The sequence below is a fragment of the Aulonocara sp. 'chitande type north' Nkhata Bay genome, linkage group LG14, assembly GCF_057382095.1.
Source record: "Aulonocara sp. 'chitande type north' Nkhata Bay isolate Kocher_YH1m ecotype deep benthic linkage group LG14, A_spYH_male_GT1.1, whole genome shotgun sequence".
NCBI classification, from domain to species: domain Eukaryota; kingdom Metazoa; phylum Chordata; class Actinopteri; order Cichliformes; family Cichlidae; genus Aulonocara; species Aulonocara sp. 'chitande type north' Nkhata Bay.
Genome location: NC_141357.1, coordinates 25,576,554 through 25,597,248, shown reverse-complemented (window position 1 = coordinate 25,597,248; position 20,695 = coordinate 25,576,554). Strand labels below are relative to the sequence as shown.

Below are 20,695 nucleotides of genomic sequence, written 5' to 3'. Positions count from 1 at the left end.
CCATAATAAACCCATGGCGTTTTAAGCTTCTTCTAGCAGTGGAATTCATAGAATGTCCCCGCCGTTTTGTTGTTTTGCAATGGCATTTGCTAAGCCTTCTAAAAATACCGAGTAAATAAAGCCCCCTAAAGGATTTATAGTTTTTCATTCCCACTCAAATAAAATGTGTTTTGCAACCCGTGGTTGTGGTTAAATCACAACCAGTATTTGCGTTGCGTAATACTGTCAGCGGAATAAGTTTTCTCTTTTTTCTCTCATTATACAAACGCATTAAACAAGATGCTCCACTTTCAACTTCAAAAACTTGACTCACAGTTTAACCGCTCACGAAATCTTCTAAGCACATGCCAAATGTTATGTGCTTACTGATTAGGGCGTAATGTGTGGCGCATTCAGCTTGCCAGTACTTAATGTGTTTGACCAACAAGGGGCGCGATTGTCGCGCTTACTGCTCATCACTGCTCTTAAAACTGAAGTGTACTCTGAGGAGACTTCAGAAGGTCGACCATCATTCCACACACTGGGAAACCTATTAAGTGTAAACCGAGTTCAAGTTATTTATAGCCTGCACTGATCACATGCTACACTCTGTGTGCTTGCAGTCCGCCAAAACACGTGTCTACACTTTCTCCATAACCTGTGAATCATCCGTAAGAGTGGGCCTGCTGCTGTTTGACAAGGTGGTGTTGAAATAATAACATGCTCAGGATTAAAAGTGTCCCCTACACAATAATACACAAAAAGAAAAAAAAATGGCTCCTACAGAATTTTGCAACGCTTGCTCCTACAGCCAGTTGTCAGTATTGTTGTGTACTGCCGTGTTTTAAACACATATAGTGCTGTGCAACATTTTTGAGCCAGCCCTCATTTCTTTCTTTTCTTACCAGATTATCTTCTGTCTTCTCAAAACCTTTCAAAATGTTTATTTGCCCCCCCCTCTCCCCTCCATGGCATGGTGTGTACTGTGCCCTTAAAAAATTGAGGAAGCTGGGCAAGTGGAGAACAAAAGAAGTGTGTTACGTTCCCCTAAAAGGGTCCAGGCGATTAGGGAAAGTAACAAAAAGTGTCCGGGTCGCAAGAAGGAGACAGAGAGGCAAAATGGTTAAATTAAAGAGTTTTATTAAAGTTTCTATTAATAACTCAACTAAAAGAGACAGACAAGCCGCTATCCCCATTTAAAGAAACAAAACAAAACTCAAACGTCGGTCGGTAAACTGAGAAGTAAGTCAGAAAAGTAGTGATGGCCCGCTTGAAGCTGACGCTCCGGAGCGTGTGTCGAAAAAAACAACACACTGGTTCAGAAGCACTGTGTCGAGGCTTGCTTCGTTTGGCAAAAGTCACGTGACCAGTCACGTCCGAAGCTTCATTACGCACGTAACTGCTTCGGTACCTGATTCAAACAGATATAAGAAAGTGAATCATCCACGGGATTCGTGGAGTGTGTTGATGGTGACAGATAGCGACGAGGTGATCATTCCACTGACAGATATGGAGCCAGCGAGGAAGAGAGGACGTTCTGGCGTGTGGGAATATTTTGAGTTGATTTTGCTCAATTCATTTTATCTGCCGAAGTGAAAAACTTGAAATGTCCAAAATCATGTTTTCATAATGTAAATATCATTACAGCATATGACTTTAGGAACACTTCCATGTGAATTAAAGCTAATGAAGACTACAAAAATGTATTTGACACTACACTGACAAAATTGCAATAGGGTGGTTGTTGAATTTGCATAGAATTACTTCATATATCCAGCATGACTAATTTAAATTTCACATCTAAACATATTTTTGTCTTTTAATTTTCACATATTCTTTAAGAATATTCATTCTTTTAGAACAAATCATGTTGAAAAGAAACAAGTTAGTCGTGTTTTATCCTCAAGCTCCGCCCCCTGGAAAGGAAAAATCGGCTGCACTGTCCGCCATTTTTGTCTCTCGCTTTGGAAAATCTACTACCATCTGGAGTTTTACACTTGAAGGTAAATAAGATTTTAAAGCTAACACACCAGTGAGAAAGAGTGTAGACCCTTTATATATGTGGACTTTTACTGGGTGTTGTTATTTTACAGGTATGTGGGCTGTTTATCGAAAACCATGAAAGGCCAATGTTAGCTAGCTCCAGTTAGCTAATGGTAACCGAAATTATGCGATAAGCAAATTAGTAATTAACATATATAATGTGAGTTAATATTGTTTGTATATTCTTTCAGTCTAAATTAACAGACTATTACAAACTTGCATCGGTGTCTGTAGTAAGTGGTGGTACCTGCAGTGTCTTAACCATTAAACAAGCTAATGTAGGGCCGGGATATGACTAGTTTGTTGAAACATGTCTGCTGCCAATGTGACTGCTCACACACGGTAACATTATCAGCACATAGCCACAGCCGCTAAAAACATGCTGAAAGGTCAATCTAGCTTCTGTAGTCAGCAGCTGGAAGACTCAACACAGACCCAAGATTCAGTGTAACGGTTATCTAAATGTTGTGTGTCCTGTTTGTAAGCCCAGAAAAAGAAATTAAATAAAATGACGACCTTGAGCTTCAAGCTAATGCTAGTAGCATAAAGCAACTAATGTAATGATGAGGTTGTTAAATTAGTAAAAATACAGTAAATATATCCAACATGAATCATTTATATTTTTGGTCTAAACATAATTAAGTCTCACGCCTTTCACTTGTTTTAGAAGGATGTTCAGTCTTTTAAAACCAGTCATATCAAAATAACAGAAAATAGTTATGTTTTCTGTTGAAACTCCACCCCCAGGGTGTGTTCTACGAGGGAAAATTCACTGTGGCGATCCGCCATTTTTTGTCTTCGCTTCGTTTACGTTTGGTGCTGAGCTTTACTTTGTCGAGGTAAACTGAAAACTACATGTTTGAGAGGAAACGAAGAGAACATCCATTAGATGGGGAAGTTTTTCTCATGAATTGCTGTTGAGCAACATAATGGAAAAAACAAGTCATTCCTTAAGTTAACTAACGATAATGCTAGCTTAAGCTGCGGGACAATATTATGTGCATTAGCTTTTTTCCAGTGTGTGCCCAGTCACATCCGCTTGTTTTTTCTCAGTGAATACAGACTAACAAACTTGTGTCCATTTAGTTAACAGTTAAATAAGCTAGTTTGCCATGGGGTGGGCTCTGTGTGTGTGTTCGGGAGAGGGGGTGGGGGTCTTCACTAAAGTCGGTTTATTTAGGGCATGACACCTATGCAGTACTCATTAGGAGAGGAAGTGCATGACGTGGGGCTTTATTTCATGTTCTGGGGCAGTGAATGTAATCTACTGATAACATGTTAAAGACACACAAAAACCCAACAAATTGTTTTAACTGATTTATAGAGAGACTGAGAGGAGGGCTTAAAGAGATAAAAAATAATGACAATATAAATATGTTAAATTTATTTTTTCTGTATCGATATATGGTGCTTATCGCTGCTGAAGGGCAGATTGGTGTTGCTTCAGAACAATTCTCTAGCGCTGTTATGTAGAGGTGTTACAGTTAAGGTTTTAATAACATTATTTTATTTACTAGTGAAGATTTGCATCTGTAAGGTAAATTTTCTGGAAAAGTCAAATTAACTAATTTAACTAAGTATTAATGAAAGACCTTGATGTGTATATGACAATAATAGATGTAGTTTCTGGGTCATTTGGCAGAACTGCAAAATGGCCAGAAGGAGGCAACTGCTGTGGTTGCAAACAGGCTTTGGGTGGTATGGAAGTAAGGGCAACTATGGAACTGCTCAGCAACATGGGACCCATAGCTAATAAATAGTAATATGACAAAAAATAACAACTTTGTGTGGATGTAACCTTGTGAGATTTGAGATTTTGACAGCCTTTTTATGTGACAACTTCTCTTTTTAGATACAGAGTTTAAGCGCATTACCACCATGCCACTGCAGTCCATATTACTCTCGCAGATAGATGTGCTATCTGACAAACTAATAAAGGTGTTCAAAAGGCGAGGAGGACAAATAGGAAGAAGACTTCAGAACATTCTGGAGCCCACGGCCCAGGTAAGAAAAAAATAATTTGTGTATACACTTTAGGGAAAATAATAATTTTAACAAAAGGCTGCTTGTCACTCTATGCCAGGAGTATGTTGAAAATCACCTGGGATTTTCACAATTTACCATGGGTGCGTTTTTTTTTTTTCTTTTTTCTTTTTTCTTTTACCTGCATTAGAACTATGTGTGGAGTTCATAGTTGAACACCTCTCTATGCTCTGACAGTATTCTGCTTCTTTGCATGGAGATTTCACTTCATTACCTTTTTAAGCATTCTGAGGACTCAAGTCACATGCTGTAATGAATCCATTTTTTTTTCACCTAATGTGTTAATGTAACATTTTTTGGAATAGTGACACAGATTAAAATAAGATTTGGTATAATGTTCTTTGACCAGTGTTCTGTTTAATTAAATTTTGGAATTCTGCATTTTCTAGGCCACAGATGAAGCCATTATCCAACGATCTAATAAGGAAACAACCATGGGAATTTACATCATAAAGTCAAGAGATGCCAATGGCAGCCCTGAGGACATCGGGATAGTCCTTGAAGGCCAGAGAGTCTGGCAGGATTTGGATAACTATACCCTAGCAGCTGCAATGCTGTTTGGACTAATGTACACTTTGAACCTCACCTACCCACTGGAAAAGTATACCTTCGAGGTATTATAGAAACTGGTTATGGAGCTCAAAAGGAACAGCCTTTCAAAGAAGGCCCAGGTTTTGTATGATTGAACAGTTTTCCAGTTATGATGTGGGAACAACATGTTTACCTCTTCGAATATGTACCATCCTTTCTTTTAAGCCAGCACTGGTAAAGTTGCAGTACATAGTGAAACTTATTTTTCTGGCACTTTTCAACTTGGGGCCTTTATTACTGCAGTTTTCACTTTTCAAGCCATGGCTCTTTTAAAAAAATTCAAACTTTGAATGTCCATTTTTCTCAATGGAAATGGTGCCTTGCACCAATTTCACCAGTTTGCAATTTTATTCCCAAGGTGCACCACTACAAACAGATTGCATTGTCTAGTATTAGTGATTGTGATGTTTAGTGATAGAAGCAAGCCAATACTAATCAGTTTAGGTCTCTTGGTTGTGTGCCTGTGGGTTATGATGTCATTTTAAGTCTCTTCTTTGTGTCATTTTAATAATTACACCCCTGTTGCCATATTACCTCATGGCTCTTACATTTAAAAAACAATTTTTTACATAAGCGCGATGTCATAAGGCCCCACAATGTTGAATTCAGGTTACAGCAGATAACTTTGAGGAATGTTGTGGAATGTTTTTCAAGAGATGCATTGTACAAATATGACTCATGTATATTTTGGAAGCCTGAATTGAAAGTCCATTGTTACAACTGTGTAGTATTTTCAAAAATACAGGTCATTGTTCAGAAATGTTTTGCTTATTTCTTTGATTGAAGAGAAAGTGTACAGTACATACAGTAAGATCAGCCTTAATTTAGTTTTATTTATTGAACACTCAATTATATATTAGATTATATATTATATATTAGAAATTTGTTATAAAATAAAATAAGCTTACCATAAAATAATCTTGTCACTATAACACATAGTAGTCCAATACAATTAACACAAAAAGTTCATGTCTGATAAACAAGTGGTTTCTATAAATATTTGACCGGAATGAAAAACATAACAACAACATAAAAAAGTCATGTTCGTGTTACCAGAAAAATGTGTGCAGGTATAACATAAAAAACTAAGGTTAACCAAACATAATTTCGTGCAACCGATTACAATAATTTTTTTATGTTTATCCCACTGATTATTTTTTTCAGTGTATACGTACATTACATTGCTACACAGTTTAGAAAATCATTTTGTTTATTGTTTTTAGGTGATAGTCTGCAGGACCCAGGAATACCTGCATATCTACCAACTTGCAGTGTAGTTCCTGCACTCCACAGCCTCTTCTGTTCCATGCAAGTGGATTTTCTCCAGGGCAGGAGAAACTATTTCTAAGAAAAGAAACAGACTCAGCCAGCGCACAGTAACACTAATCCTCTTTTTAAATGTAAATAACAAAAGGGCTACCTTACATTGATCATGTTTTTACTTTGCAAGTTCTTGATTAGGGGTGGGTTTTGATTATCGCCTTTCTGATTACAATCCATGCTAAATTGAATAAAGTGATATTGATTCATTAAAATCCCGTGTCGATTTGTAAATTAACGTTATTAAATTAACGTTATGAAACGCCAGCATCTCAGGTTAAACCTCACAACATGTCGTCAAACACCATGCAGCTAAAACAGTAACTGGGAGCAGGTTTACGGATTCTGCATACAAACGTGAACACAGAGCGCGGACCCGACGCGTCAGAATCAGATTTTGATGTGTCGTCAGGTCCGCGCTGTGTTTGCCTCTTTTTTTTTCGCTGGCTTCTGCAGCTGCAGGTTTCATAACTCTCTGTTTACATCTCTAATTAAGTCTCACATGTGTCAGCTTTCTTTTAATAGATACGAAATTATGGATATATACTGTTAAATGATCAGACTTGTAATATTTCTGACTGAGGCAAAACTTTCCAGATTCCAATCAAATTGAATCGGATCCTGTATCGAATCAAAATGATTCTACAAATCAGTGACGATGCAGCCGTACTCAGCTTCCTAAGCATTTTCCCTTTCCAGTTCACAATCAATCCCACCCCTAGGTCAAAAATATGTATAGGACAATTGGCCTAATCTAATATTTTGTATGAACCTGTCCAGCTGTCCAGTGATTAAACGACAAGTAGATGGAGGCAGGACTTCACAGCAGGGGCATACTCCATAATGTGCTGTGCATTATCATATGTATATTATATATATTGCTCACTTATTGTATTTACCAACATCAAGGAGTTATGAGCAAAGAAAGGCCACACCATAGTGCATGTTTAAATAGGGAAAGTTTATTGATCAAAATGTATTACGCAAATACGCATTACATTTTTTTCAGCCCCCCAATCGAGAAAACAAAACCAATTACATGTTCAAAGCAACGGAACGGTGGCCCAATATCAGAGAGAACTCCACTCTTGAGTGAGCAGTGATAATTGAGCAGTCCGTTTTATTTTGCAGATTCAAGCTGCTCTTCAAAATTTTCACCACCAGATGTCACCGGAGAGGACTGTGTTGAAAAGCTTCGAGTAATGAACCGTTTTTCAATACAAGCTTCAGTGCTTCGGAAAGCTTCATTTGGCCATCACTACAGAAAAGGGTTAGTAACCAAACACACTCCTCCCCACCAAGCAGGAGCATACAATCACAAAATACAGCTCACTAGCTGCAACAGCTCAAATGGCACTCTGGCCCAGAGCTCACCTTTCTCTGGGCTTAAATACCTTCAATTGGTGATGGGAGTCAGCTGTATAAAATAAAAAGGTGGCACCCAAGACAAGAGAGATGGTAGGACACGCCCACACAGGCAACTTCAGGAGGAGGCCCTGCTAGGGCCGTAACAAAGTGTCAAGCATAACAAAAGAGAAAAAGAAAAAACTTATATCAGACCAACCAAACTGATAAACAGCAGCTTAACCCTTTACAGCCGATCGGATCAGATTTTTTTACTATTTAATTTGTAAAAATGTGTATACACACACGTAGGAAAATATTTAGTATACACATCCAGAAATGCATACACTATTATGGTAAATGGTAAATGGCCTGTATTTGTATAGCGCTTTTCTAGTCCCTATTGACCCCAAAGCGCTTTACACAACCTGTCATCCACCCATTCACACACACATTCACACACTTATATATTGTACATATATTTATTAATTTCAGGTTGGCCATTCTTGTATTTTGCTCGTTTGTGTTGTTGTGTTTGCACATCTCTGTTGCTTGTGGGGCTCGCACACAAGAATTTCACTCGCATGTGCTGTGCCAGTGTGCCTGCACATGTGATGTGACAATAAAAGTGATTTGATTTGATTTGAGCGGGCACGCTCCATTTTGCATAACTATTTTTAAATCCCGGTAGCACTGCAACCATGTAAGCTAGCACAATAATTTTTTTTGCATATGAAACCGGAGGAGTTGTACTTACATCTTATGCCATCAGCTTGTCCTAGGTCACAGTTTCCTTCCACATATAGCTTTGCAAAAACTGCATAAAAATCACTTGCAGCAACAAAAACATGATATTCCAGAAACACGCTTCGCCGATCCGATCAGCTGTTTGTAACACTTCCTACGTCCATCAGCGCGAACTATCACATGACCGCATGACCTGCCCGAAACCGGAAGTGACGTCATTTGCGGAAATGTAGTTTTTTTATGATCGGGGCCTTATGAGCCTATACTTGTGTTTTAAAAAGTTATGTTTGAGTTTATGACTTTCTGTGTCGTTTCTGGGATGCTTAGGACTCATATTGCACTGCTGGAAATAGTTTATTTTGATGCATATGCTGTTATTTTGAAAATTTGCAGTATAATATTTATTTTCGTTTTTCCTGCAGTGTATAAAAATTGGTGTATTTCAAAAAGAAAACTATGAAGACACTCAAAATAAATTTCCTGTGGTGGGAAACTAGTTTGTGCAACTTTTTTGTATTTACAGTTTTGAGGGATGAGCCTCTTAAATTTCTCTAACTAGAAATATATGTTAAAAAAACAAAAACGATTTTCAATTTTTTTGTAGTTTATTGCACTTTTTTGCAATTTATGTAATTACTATGCACCTAATGCAGACATATTATTAAAGTTTGGGCTATAATGGTTGTATTGATGTATAGCAACTTGAAATGCTCCCAAAAATGGCTACACAGCATGTAAAAATATAATATAAGCTCTGGCGGACTTGGTTCTATGGTAGGTCTTAAAGGGTTAAAGTCATATCCTCAATAAACAGGAAAAAAAAATCCAGCAAAGGCCTGACATAGGAGCTGAGAGATGCATCTGGAGCTTCAGTTGATTCACCTACCAAAGCCTCATCAGAAATGGTCTGAGTGGCTTTTTGAAGTCCTTAAGGAAGGAAAAGAGGGAGAAAAGGCTGAGGTATGCCAAATACACACAAACTGATCTAATGGAGTCATGAATCCAAATATAAAATGACTGATTAACACTGTATCACTGTCAACGTATAGAGGAGGTCAGGAGAGATGTGAGTGTCTGCAGTCATCTGTGAAACACAGTGGAGGTGCTGTCATGGTTTGGCTGCAGCCAGTTGTGTTGACGATCTTGTCAAAACTGACAGAATCATGAATACAGAAAAGTGCCGACATATTTTGACACAACCTCTGGAAACATCTGATTGACAACAGCTTCATCTTTCGGTATGACAATGATCCCAAACATGCTGTCGATGTAGCATTAGCATACTTGGATAGAAAACACTCCAGTGGAACACTATCAGTCATGGATTGGCCTCCCTGGAGCTTTACATTATTGAAGCAGTGTGGGACCATCTTGACAGAGGACAGAACAAAAAGCAGCCCACATCTAAAGAAGAGCTTTGAATGTCCTTGAGAAATATTCCTGAAGACTACCTAAAGATATAAGAAGTTTGCCTAAGAGAAATCAGGCTGTGCTGAATAATAAAGATGGTCATGCCAAATATTGACTTTTATGCTGGTTAGAACTGTACAAACTCTTATACACTGTATTCCCATAAATGTTTGCACTTGTCAACAAACCGTTGCACCTCCTTCTCATTTTCCTAGCAGAAGACTTTTGCGCAATATTGCAGAGGAGACTAAATCTTTAACCTTGAGTAAGTCACATGTCAGATAATGGAATCACTGTCATCTCTGCTGTATTTACACATTTCAAAAAGTGTGTATAATCGTCATGGTATTCTTTCTTGCTGTTAGTCACTTGTTTACGCAACAGTGCAAAATTACCAACATGAATCCAGAACCATGTTAATGTCACCTCAAGAAACATCACCAGCACAGTGTTTATTAAGTAAATTCAAAGTAAAATCTGCATCATCATGAGTGTATTTTATGTTTGCATGACTGTATTTGTCATAGAGGTCCCATGTGGGTCTTCCTCATCATGTTATATTGAGGAAGTGCGGCAGGCTATCCTGTTGTATTGTTTAAAGAGCTGTATATTTCCTCAGACTGTCTGGTTAAAAATAAAAATAAAAATAGCGACTTCACCATTAGAGACACTCTCCTCCAACTGGAGGATTCAAATACAACCCCCCTGTGTCAGAGGATGTAAAAAACAAATCCCAAATAATCTTTTTATAAACGGAGAACTAGTAAAAATCTGTAGAGTTTAAGGAGTTAGTGATAAATTCTTTAGGGAGGTGTAAATAAAAGAAACATTTTAGGGATAAGCTATGTCTGGCTGATCTTAGATGCCAAGTTTTTCTAAATGTAGTGATTGATAAGGCAAGAGCATTATCTCAGTCTTTCGGTGCGGGCTTGTGCTTGTCTGAGCAGAGCATGCTTCAAAACGATTTGGAGCAGCAGAGGTACAACAAGCAGAACTAAGGTTAAAGTGGTGCGAGTGAAAATGACAACTCTGACAGAAAGCATTAAAGTCATGCTACTAGAAGGCAACTGTTTCTAGAAAAGCAGCTGGGATTACTGAGGAAAGGAAGAAAAGGAGGGTTTCTTTCTGGTCTTTGCACCCCACCAATAAATACTTAAGACCTGAAGACACTTCTAATGAATTTAAATCAGGGAAGAATTTAAATGTCATCTTGAAACAGACAGGTTGTGTTGATTTAAGCATCAAGGTGAGATGTGTTCACACACAGGGTTTTGTAGGAGTGTTTCCGAAATCTAAATCATGGCTCAAATATATATGTTTGAGAAATGTGGAGGTCTAAAAGTACAAGTGCCACTAACCTATGAGTTCTCTGTCCCTATTCCCTTAATATGGCTCACAAATGTCTTTTTGGTCATGCTCCGTATGTATTTATGAAGTCTTCTCCAGAAATGAGTAATACCTGCAGCAGCTTGCTAAACTAGCTCCATTGTTGCTGCACTGTGCTGTTTATCATTGCCTCAGTGTTGGTTTCTTCTATAAATCAGCAAAATGCTAGCACAGAATAGTATTTCTAGTATATGCATACTTGTCAGCAACAGATTTGTCATCTAGATCCTCAATTTCGGCAAAGAATATCAATCCATAAATGTAAATTAAAAAAAAAACAAGATTAAAAGAAAAACTCACACATAAATGCTTTAATAGGCTTATAGACTGAATTTAGTGTAAATTACAGAAATAAAAGAGTATCTTGTTATGCCAAGTGCCAAGGATTATTGCCTTAGCCTTCATTCTTTTCGTATTTAAGCCGCTTAACCTGCAGGGTTTAACTGTTAACCAGTGCAATGTGCATTTGCATAAAACTGTGTCAGACTCTGCTAGGGAGAGATCTCTGCAGCACTTTGCTGTGTCAAGTGTTAAGTTTTGAAATCACATTTTAAAGCTACATGGGGAAATCAGCTCTCTTATTTTCAGCAAACGCGACCTTAGGGCTTTTTCTTCAATACAAGACCCAATAGTGTCTCAATTTAAGCGGGAGGAGGTTTCTCATGTCAAGACTTTTAATAATTTCAGGAAAAACAAACCCAAAATGCATTTTTTGCTATTCTCTTTAGGTTTCTGCTTTGAAGAACTGAATTACAACTGCAGGCGATGCTTTGAAACAGGTTTCTCTGGACAATCACGGACGTCTCTGTCAGTGGTTTCTGATAAGAGCTTCTTTTGTCTTAACAACAAGTTCCAATTGTTCAAAACAAGATATGTGCATTATGCAGATAGGGACATGTTTTTAAAGACACACTGTTGTTTAATTTCATAGATCTTTTTCCAAGTCTGTGAGCACCACAGATGAAATCTCATTAACCTGTATTGTGACAGGAATGAAGTAGAAGTGTGGTATCTCTCAAACAACCAACTGTTAAACTATTTGAATGATGATTAATTTACCGTGGGTGTGAAGCACATAATAAGGATTAAAAACAGAGTTTCCTGGGTGAGGAATGTAAGGGTCAGATAATTTCCCATTGTGATCACTGTGTTGTTAATGATAATCAAAACATGAGGAAGTAGGACAGACGAGTAATTAAAGTAAACTGTGAAGAGTAACACCTTATATTTAATTTCCCATTATGTGTAAAACACGTCCATGGTTTTGTGAGGAAGATTAGAGTCCTTACAAACTCCACACAGGCCAGTAGATTCCAACCCACCGCTAACAGCACTAAGGTTAACACGAGATTCTTAATTGAACATAGGTGTGAATATGAGTGTGAATGGTCGTCTGGCTGTCTGTGTCAGCCCTGTGATAGACAGGCGATCTGACCAGGATGCACCCTGGCTTTTGCTCAGTTACATCAGGATATGCTCCAACTTTACCTTGCTTGACCACAAATTGAATAACCAGTTAAGGAAATGGATTTTGATACATTTGGAAGTTTTCTAGGAAAAGAAGTCATACTGTTGTGGCATTTGATAGATTTTATGTTTTGCCTCGGTAGTAGCACTTCCTGCCTCTATTTTCTGTTTATCCTATTGTGCATGCTTGAATTCCTCCAAGCCAAATATGAACATTAAAGATGTAAGTCACAGAGACGAACTGTGCACAGCATTTATCCGCTTTTCAGTCTTCTGGCATTTTAAAAAAGCCCTCCACAAGCTGACCTTTCCTGAGCATACCTCTCTGTTCCTCGCTCCTGTTTTTCCTCTGACTCACAGCCTATTGTAGTTTTCCTACTGAGCAGTGCTGTTTGCTGGCTGTCCTTGCTTCCCCTCCCCTCACCCTTCATGGCCACCCACACGTCTCCTCAGCCATCCTCCTCGCAGAACAATACAGAGAAGAGGTAACGACTGTAATTGCCACAGTGATAAATTACAAAGGCTGACAAAGTGTGTAACCAGCAGGAGCTGGAGAAAAAAGAAAAATAGATATTTAGATATATTGATAGATGCTTTGATCACATGTATAAGCCATATGCTACAAAACTAGGACAGCAGTTCACTATTTGTCCCATGATTGAGTCCACTTTGGCTCATAACTCTGTCTCCTTTTAATACACATCCTCATCCACAGTCTACGATGCCAAATGCTTACTATGTACATTGGTACATATGGAACCAACACAGGGGGTATCTGCCACATATACACATATTTGAACCCAAGCTAATCACCATGGTTACAGGCCTTTTGGCTTGTGCTGATTGGCCTAGATTACTGCGATGACCCGTGATTGACTCTCCCCTGTGGGTTTCCATTGGCTGTTTGCCCCAGGATGATGATGTCATCTTGTTTGGCAAGTTGCATTGAGACATGCACTACTGGGCATGGAGGGAGAACGCGAAATTAGATCAAAGCTGGAGGTGACAGCTGCAAAATGTTCAAACTAGTGTCCTAAGAGGAGATGTGTCAGACCCAAAGGTGTGTGATTCTCACAGAGCTAGTGTATGATAGCTTTTCACTTGGATCAGCCTTCCTGGTAGATCAGCGGGGTGGCTCAGGAGTATAGAACTGCCCCGCCATCTGAAATAATGTCAGCTATAATCAGTTGAAGGCATTTAAATTGACTGAGAGAAACAAGAGCTAGTGAGATAGTAGTGAGAGAAAATTACATTTAGATGGACTGAATTTCCAGTTTATTCAAAAGGTGTCCTTATCCTGTCTTGGTTGAGCTATTTCTCTAGTCTTAGAGTCTGTTACAATATATTCCTGTCACATCATACTGACAATAAACTAGCATATAAATATTCATCAATTATAAAACAATTTTGAATATCTTGCATCCTTCAGGCCATCTGGTCTTATATGATTGCTGTATTTTTGAAACAAACATGCATTTGTTATGCTCAGCTGTCTGCTCTGCAGCTTCTCTGGTATTTTAGTAGATCTAAGTGCACATCAACTGTTCTCATTTCTGTCATTTCTGTGTTTGTAATCAACAGTATTTGTTTTAAAGCTCTGAAACGCCAAAGACATTTTGTTTGCCTTTCAGTCTTAAGTTCTATAAGTCCCACTGGCGCTTATTGTGCCACCACAGATTGCGAAGTGAGGAAGATTTTAAGAGTCACATATCAAAGGGACGCTTTGGACTCAAACCTGCTCAGATCGCCAACCTTTCCAATTATTTCTCTAGTATGTCTAGTGTTATCTAATGCTATCTAAAGCTACACGCTTATATAATTCAGCTGATCTAAAACCCATTGAAAGAAAAATGGGGAAATGCTGTTGTGTTTCTTTCTAGTTGTATTGATTTCATTCTTTAAAGAGATGATAAACTTACAGTTAACCCCATTGATTCTGTAAATAGAATAATAAACTCAGGGTTTTGAACATAACTGCTTTCTAGAGATACTTCAGAAATGAATCATATGACTTAAAACTTTGTTTTAAAATAATCATACAGGCTAAAATGTAGCGGCTCCAATTCAAATCTGACCTGCTTCCCTTTGCCGCGCGTCTTCCTCTGCTCTCTCCCCCTCTTTCCCGTCTCTTTACTGCTAAACTGTCAAATGTCAACAGCAAAAAAAACAACAACCCACAAATAAAAAAAAAAATCATACAAAATCTATACTCAGCTGTGTCAGAATGAAAACAAATGTGATTTAAGTGAATTTTAAGGTTATTGGTGCCAGATGAGCTGTTCTGAATATTTCAGAAACTGTGGATCTACTGGGATTTTCCAACACCACCACCTCTTAGGCTACAATTTTTATAATGGGCTCACCAAAATTAGTCAACAGAAGACTGGAAAAAAATCTCGAGTCTTGATTTTGATTATATTGAGATGATTGGGTCACATTTTGATATAAGCAGCATGAAAACATGGATCCATCCTGCAACGGTGCATGCCGGTGCTGGTGGTAGTGGGATGATGTTGGGGATATTTTTCTGGACCCCTTTGGGCCCCTTCGTATCAATTAAGCAACATTTGAACATCAAAGCCTTCTGAGTATTATTGCTGATTGTCCATTACCTCATGACCAAAGTGTAGCCAGCGTACTAGCAAGGTGTACTTAACAAAGCGGCCAGCAAATATATAATCTGCTTGTTTTAAGCATCACTTTATTCACTGTTATGCGTAAACATTTTTAAATGGTATTTAGACCATTTATTGCCCATTCAGTCCATTCAGATTCTCCATTCACTGAAAACAATAACACATAATAGTGTTTTGTTTTTTGTATTTATTTATTGATTGATTGATTAGTGTATTCAGAGCAGTGTTTGGAACGGAATTGGTTGTAAATAGACGTCTTTTATAGAAGATGGTGCTTTTTTTTGTGCTTATTCGATTTTAAACAAAGAGTGAAAGTACTAAATGTTTTTAAGATCAGAAATGAAGTTCTCCTGTCGTACATGTAGACTCTTTGCTCTCGATGATATGGCCTAGAGATGCTGCTTTTCATAATCACTTCCATGCTCCACACTATCCAATTCACCTCATTTAAAATGTAATCATCACTACTTTTGTCCAGTGATCCAATGTCCCTGCTCTACAGGTCAGTCTGTATCTATTGCCTATTCTTTCTATTCTTTTTTTTTTTTTTTTTTTTTGGAAGTGACATCAGAAACAGCAGCATGTGACATCACGTGATGGCGGAGCTTCAGTTCATCCTTTGTCATCCTTTTTTTTTTTTTTTAATAGGACAGGGGGAAAGAATGAAAGAAAGAGGGGGAGAGGAAGAAAGAAAACCAAAGGGGAGAAGAGACGGTGAGAAAGGGGGGAAGAGAGAAAAAAAAACAAACAAAAAAAAAAACTCCTGGGTCACCTGTATGGAGAGAAAGAAAAACAAAAAAAAAACAGGGGAGACAGCAAACAACAAAGAGCAACATAATAATAATTAAAAAAAAGCACCATCACAATAAACTAGCTAGTCATAGATATCAATAGTTACTAAATAATAAACGATATTGTGCAGCACGCAAGATAGACAGCGCACAGTGTGCTTTGAGGCAGCAGCCAAGAAAGCTGTAGTCCGCATCTGTGGGGGGGAGTTGCAGTGACGCGCCCGTGAGCTCCGCCGGCAGCCAGCTGTGCCTGAGTGACCGAGCCCCAGGCCGAGAGGCCGGGGGGCACCCCACCTCCAAAGTGGCCCGAGCGAGCCCCAATAAGCGGCCGCCAAGGAGTGAGCCGGTGTGTACCCGGACGCCCACCCCCAGATACAAAGAACCACCAACGCACCGATACCTGAGGGAGTCCGCCACCGGCAGGGGAAGTGGTGGTGGGTGGAGATAGGCCTCCAAACCTTGGAGGGCCCGAGATGTCCCCAGAGAGGTGGCGTCTGATACCCAACCTGACATATAGACACAGACATACAGGCACACACAGACACAAACATCCATTCCCACCCTCATGCTCTCATATGTACTTCACACTCAACCGACGTGGAGACAGACATAAAGGGACGCTGTATACACGATCACACTCCCCAAGCGTACTCTACAAACCGGGTCTAGGTACCCTTGCCCCTGGAGGGGGGAACTGCACCCAGACCCAGGTGGTGTTACCCTATTCTTTCTATTCATCGCGAGCCGTCACTCTGCCTTTCAGGCATCTAACATCTCTCCACTTCATCTGGCTTGTCCCGGTCATCTCATCCAGAGTCTCTGTCAGCCATCTGCTTACTCTGCACCACCGTCTAGACTCCAAGGACCCAGTCATCATCTCCTGCTCTTTGGAACAGCACTGTGTGATGAAACTTTTTAAATACATAAACATTGTATAGTCAAATATTTGCAAAAAGGTTTGCTCTTTTGTTTCAAAAGATGTCTCTGGTATATACTGTACACGTGCAATCATTTTCACAGACAGAATTTTATAAGATTTTACATTCATGCTATTGTTCCATATTAATATATTCACAGTGATAGGAATATGATGATGCTTAGCAGGCATAATGTTTACAGCATTTACTAACTTATTTTGTAGTTGGCGTGCTGACATATGTCGTAGGCAAATCAGAACTCTGATAGCAGTTCCGTTTATGAATGGCCATAAAAAGTGTTTGCATGAAAAATAAATAGACTAGATCTAGATAAACTTATTATATTGCAATAAAACTGAAGCCTGTCCTCCCATAGATGCAATAACCCACACCTTCTTCAGACATGCAGATGACAGAAACACACAGTCTGGGGCTGGTCTGGACAAAGTTTACAGGAGGATGAGGTGGTATGAGAAATGAGGGTTTACTCAGGTATTGTTTCAAATTAGCCTAACTGCCAGGTGTATTTATGGGGCTATGGATGGTCTTACTCACCAAGCATGTGTGCAAAACTAGCAATATTGGTTGCACTGCTGAGTCTTCCTTGGTTAAATAAAATCACTATATTTGCATGCTCACATCTACTGCTTATTCCTCCTGAAGTTGTTTTTATATGTAATTATCTGGGAAATAATATATAGCAGTTTGCAAGCAAAAAATTGTATGTTCCTTCCAAGAAGTCTGTCCTCCAGTTTTGGTGACCACTCCACCCTCTCATCCACATGTCATCCACCTTTTATATACAGTCTAGTCTAACACACGTAACAAGAGGTACTGACGAATCCAGCAGGAAGCAGTGATATCATCACTTCCTCGTGATAACTCTGGACTGGTGGCTCTGGGAAAGAATTGCAAATGTCTGCACATGAGTGGGAAACTGATTCATTTTTCTTTACACTGCTGGAGGGACCCTGATACAGAGCTTCACCACACTGAAAAATGAAATCCCTTTATTGAATCTGTGAGAAAACTGCGAATCCTGATATTCCTGTGATAATTCTACAGTGCAGTTTTCTTTGTTTTGTTTCTGCAGATACTGATTCATCTTTGTGTTTTAGGTAAATTGCTGCAACAACTGAGAATTATTAGAGGCAATTGATTACCTCTGGGATCTCCTACAGCCAAGACATAAGTCTCAGTTTTGGCACCTTTTTTTTATATCTACGCAGAAATGTGCATGCAAATATAATGCAAGCGACAGACTTATGTTTTATCACGAAGCTTCGGTTTGTCTGTTTATTAGTATAAAGCCTCACGAGGAGAAGCAAAGCAAAGAGGAGAGCGCTAACCGCTAAAAAGAAAGAAGAAGTGGGGATGTCTATGTATTGTAGAGTTATGGTGTGTGTGAGCAGGTGTGTTTAGCAGGAGGTCAACAAACAATGACAACCCCCCCCCAATCCAACATACTTTGTTTAATTTTCTTATAGGGTGAAGACACCACACACTCAAGTTTATAACCCAAGCAGGTAAATCAGGGAACACACAGTCATGAAACTAATTTTCTCCAACCTGCATGATAAGCAGTATCTTTGTATTGGGGTATGAATAAGGAAATGGCTACACACTGCAGACAAGCAAACCACACACACTCACATGCACATAAAACAGAGGACCACATCTCTGTCCCTCTGCAATTAAAGTGTTAGTCATACTGCACCAAAGGCTATTTCCAGTCCTCTTCCAGACCATTTTCCTCCGGCATCTCCACACCATGTTGTTACCTCTTCCATATTTCTTTTTTTTTCTTCTCCTCACTCTGTTTTTCTTGGTGACATGGTTGTGAGTCAAAGACTGCTGATGCGGATTATTATTGATGTTTGCCACTATAGGCCAATCTGAACTCTCAGCAGTTGAGGAAGTCGTAAATGTATCTGACTGTATTTTCAAGGACAGACAAAATTGCTCTTTTTCATTCCAAATGCTGCGCACACAAATTTTCACTGAGAGCCAAAAAACAAACAAAAAAAAAATCCACTTTGACATTTCTCTTCTGCTTGACATGAGCGCGCAGCAGGCTCAGTAAAACTGTCCTTAAAAATCACTTGAATATACAGCCATCTCACACACCTCACTGTCCTGTCACTCAGTCATAACACAGAGAGGATCTCTAAATAGAGCCCCCCCCCATTTCTTGTCAGTCTTCCCTCCCACACCCCTCAGCTTGCCATAGATCTACTGTTTCTGAGCATGCCAGAATACAGCTGAATGACAGTTCTGCGCAACGTGCCACGTCTGCCGCTGACAAATTTGGCAGCATCTCATTCTCTATCATCTGCTCACACCATCTTCCTCTCAGGCTAAATTCCATGTTTTTCAGCTGGTTTTCCATCCCAAGACCTTTTCTTCCTCGTACGCTGTCATAGTTGTCAGATTGTTGCTTTTTCTTTTTTCATGTGAGGGTCTATGTTTCCCTTGGTCAAAGTTGCAAACGCGAATGGGTTTTTGTTACATAAACCTACCTTGTGACAAAAAAAAAAAAAGCACACACGCAAACAACAGCAGCTGGAGGAAAGACATGACACTCACAGCCCAGTCGATTCTTTTTCCAGCACTTGTGACACACTATGAAAGCGGCACAGTGGAAATTTTCTCTGCCCCTCTTTAAATGTGCTTTTCTGAAAATGCCCGACGGGATGTATTGACACAGTGCACATGCCGAGATTGAGACGGTAGCATGAAGTCACAGTCAGATAATTAAAATCTGCAGGGTGCTGAAGACATTTACAATAAATAAAAACAATGATATCATCAGGGCATATGGACTGACATCACTGGCATATTTACATCTTTTTCTGCAGTGTGGCCAAAGCAACTGGGGAATCTGTGAGGGTGAATGGTTGGAATTACAAGTCAGCTCAGTAAGGAGAAGGTGGATGGATTTTTGTTTTGGTTTTTTGGGGTTTTTTTCTAGCAGAAGCAATGCTGGACTGAGTGAACAAAGACCCTGCAGGATGAGCTCATCATTAAAAGCAGTGAGCTCATGTCTTAAAGTGGTAGTCCTAAATAATAATATTTAATAGTATAATAGTGAGCCATACTTTAGATTTTTGGAAACGTTGCATATTGGTTTACACTAACAGTTGAAAGTTTGGACACATCAAAACTATGACTGAACACATATGGAATTAAGTAGTAAACAAATATAGTGTGAAATAACTCAAAACATGTTTTGTATTTTAAATTTGTCACCCTTTACTTTCATTACTGCTTTGCAAACTCCTGGCATTCTCTTGATGAGCTTCATCAGGTCGTCACCTGAAATGGTTTTCTAACAGTCTTGCAGGAGTTCCCAGTGATGCTGAGCACTGACCATAAAGGCCTGATTCGCGCAGTCTCCTCTGAACAATTAATGTAGAGATGTGTCTGCTACTGGAACTCTGTGCAGCATTTATCTGGGCTCTAATCTGAGGTGCTGTTAACTTGTGATTTCTGAAGCTGGTGACTCTGATGTATTTATCCTCAGCAGCGCTTGATGGTTTTTGCGTCTGCACTTGGGGACACATTGAAAGTTTTAGTAATTTTTCTGAACTGACTGACCTTCAGTTCTTGAAGTAATGATAAACTGTTGTTTCTTTACTACTTAAGGAAACTACACTGAGATTACAAGCATTTTGAAATAAACTGGTGTGTAGCGAACAGAATATTAAATGATAAATATGAAAAACTGTGGAACAAGAACATAAAATTAACCCATTTCCTTCAACATAGCTTTCCATTGTCTCTATTTACATAAAACAGGCTGACCTGAAAATTCACTGTCAATGAATGCACATTAAATATATATTATATATTAATAAAGATTAAAGCTCTGGGAGGATCTGGAGTTTACAAGGTCAAATGGGTTTATTGCAAAAGCTCAGACCATACACATTCTCTGCTGAGATAATAAGTTCTATGTTGACTCAGGAGCCAAATTCTCACAGTTCTAGTCTTTGTGTTATTTCTTCACACCCTTCTGTAT

The 20,695-nt window shown here is 39.0% G+C and overlaps 1 protein-coding gene across 1 annotated transcript; it reads left to right on the top strand.

The window, feature by feature from the left end:
* The first annotated feature begins 1,720 nt into the window (after positions 1–1,720).
* Positions 1,721–6,192, top strand: LOC147314679 (uncharacterized). The gene is made up of 3 exons (XM_086260199.1): positions 1,721–1,982; positions 3,875–4,026; positions 4,455–6,192. The coding sequence occupies exons 1-3, from the start codon at positions 1,847–1,849 to the stop codon at positions 4,686–4,688; spliced, it is 522 nt and encodes a 173-aa protein (XP_086116325.1). The 5' UTR covers positions 1,721–1,846; the 3' UTR covers positions 4,689–6,192.
* The last annotated feature ends 14,503 nt before the right edge of the window (positions 6,193–20,695 follow it).

Bases quoted from the DNA above. Each gene is read 5' to 3' on its own strand.
- LOC147314679 (XM_086260199.1), top strand. From the start codon at position 1,847: ATGTTGAAAAGAAACAAGTTAGTCGTGTTTTATCCTCAAGCTCCGCCC. The intron at 1,983-3,874 runs GTAAATAAGATT...TTCTCTTTTTAG, and splicing joins CTGGAGTTTTACACTTGAAG to ATACAGAGTTTAAGCGCATT. The intron at 4,027-4,454 runs GTAAGAAAAAAA...TGCATTTTCTAG, and splicing joins TTCTGGAGCCCACGGCCCAG to GCCACAGATGAAGCCATTAT.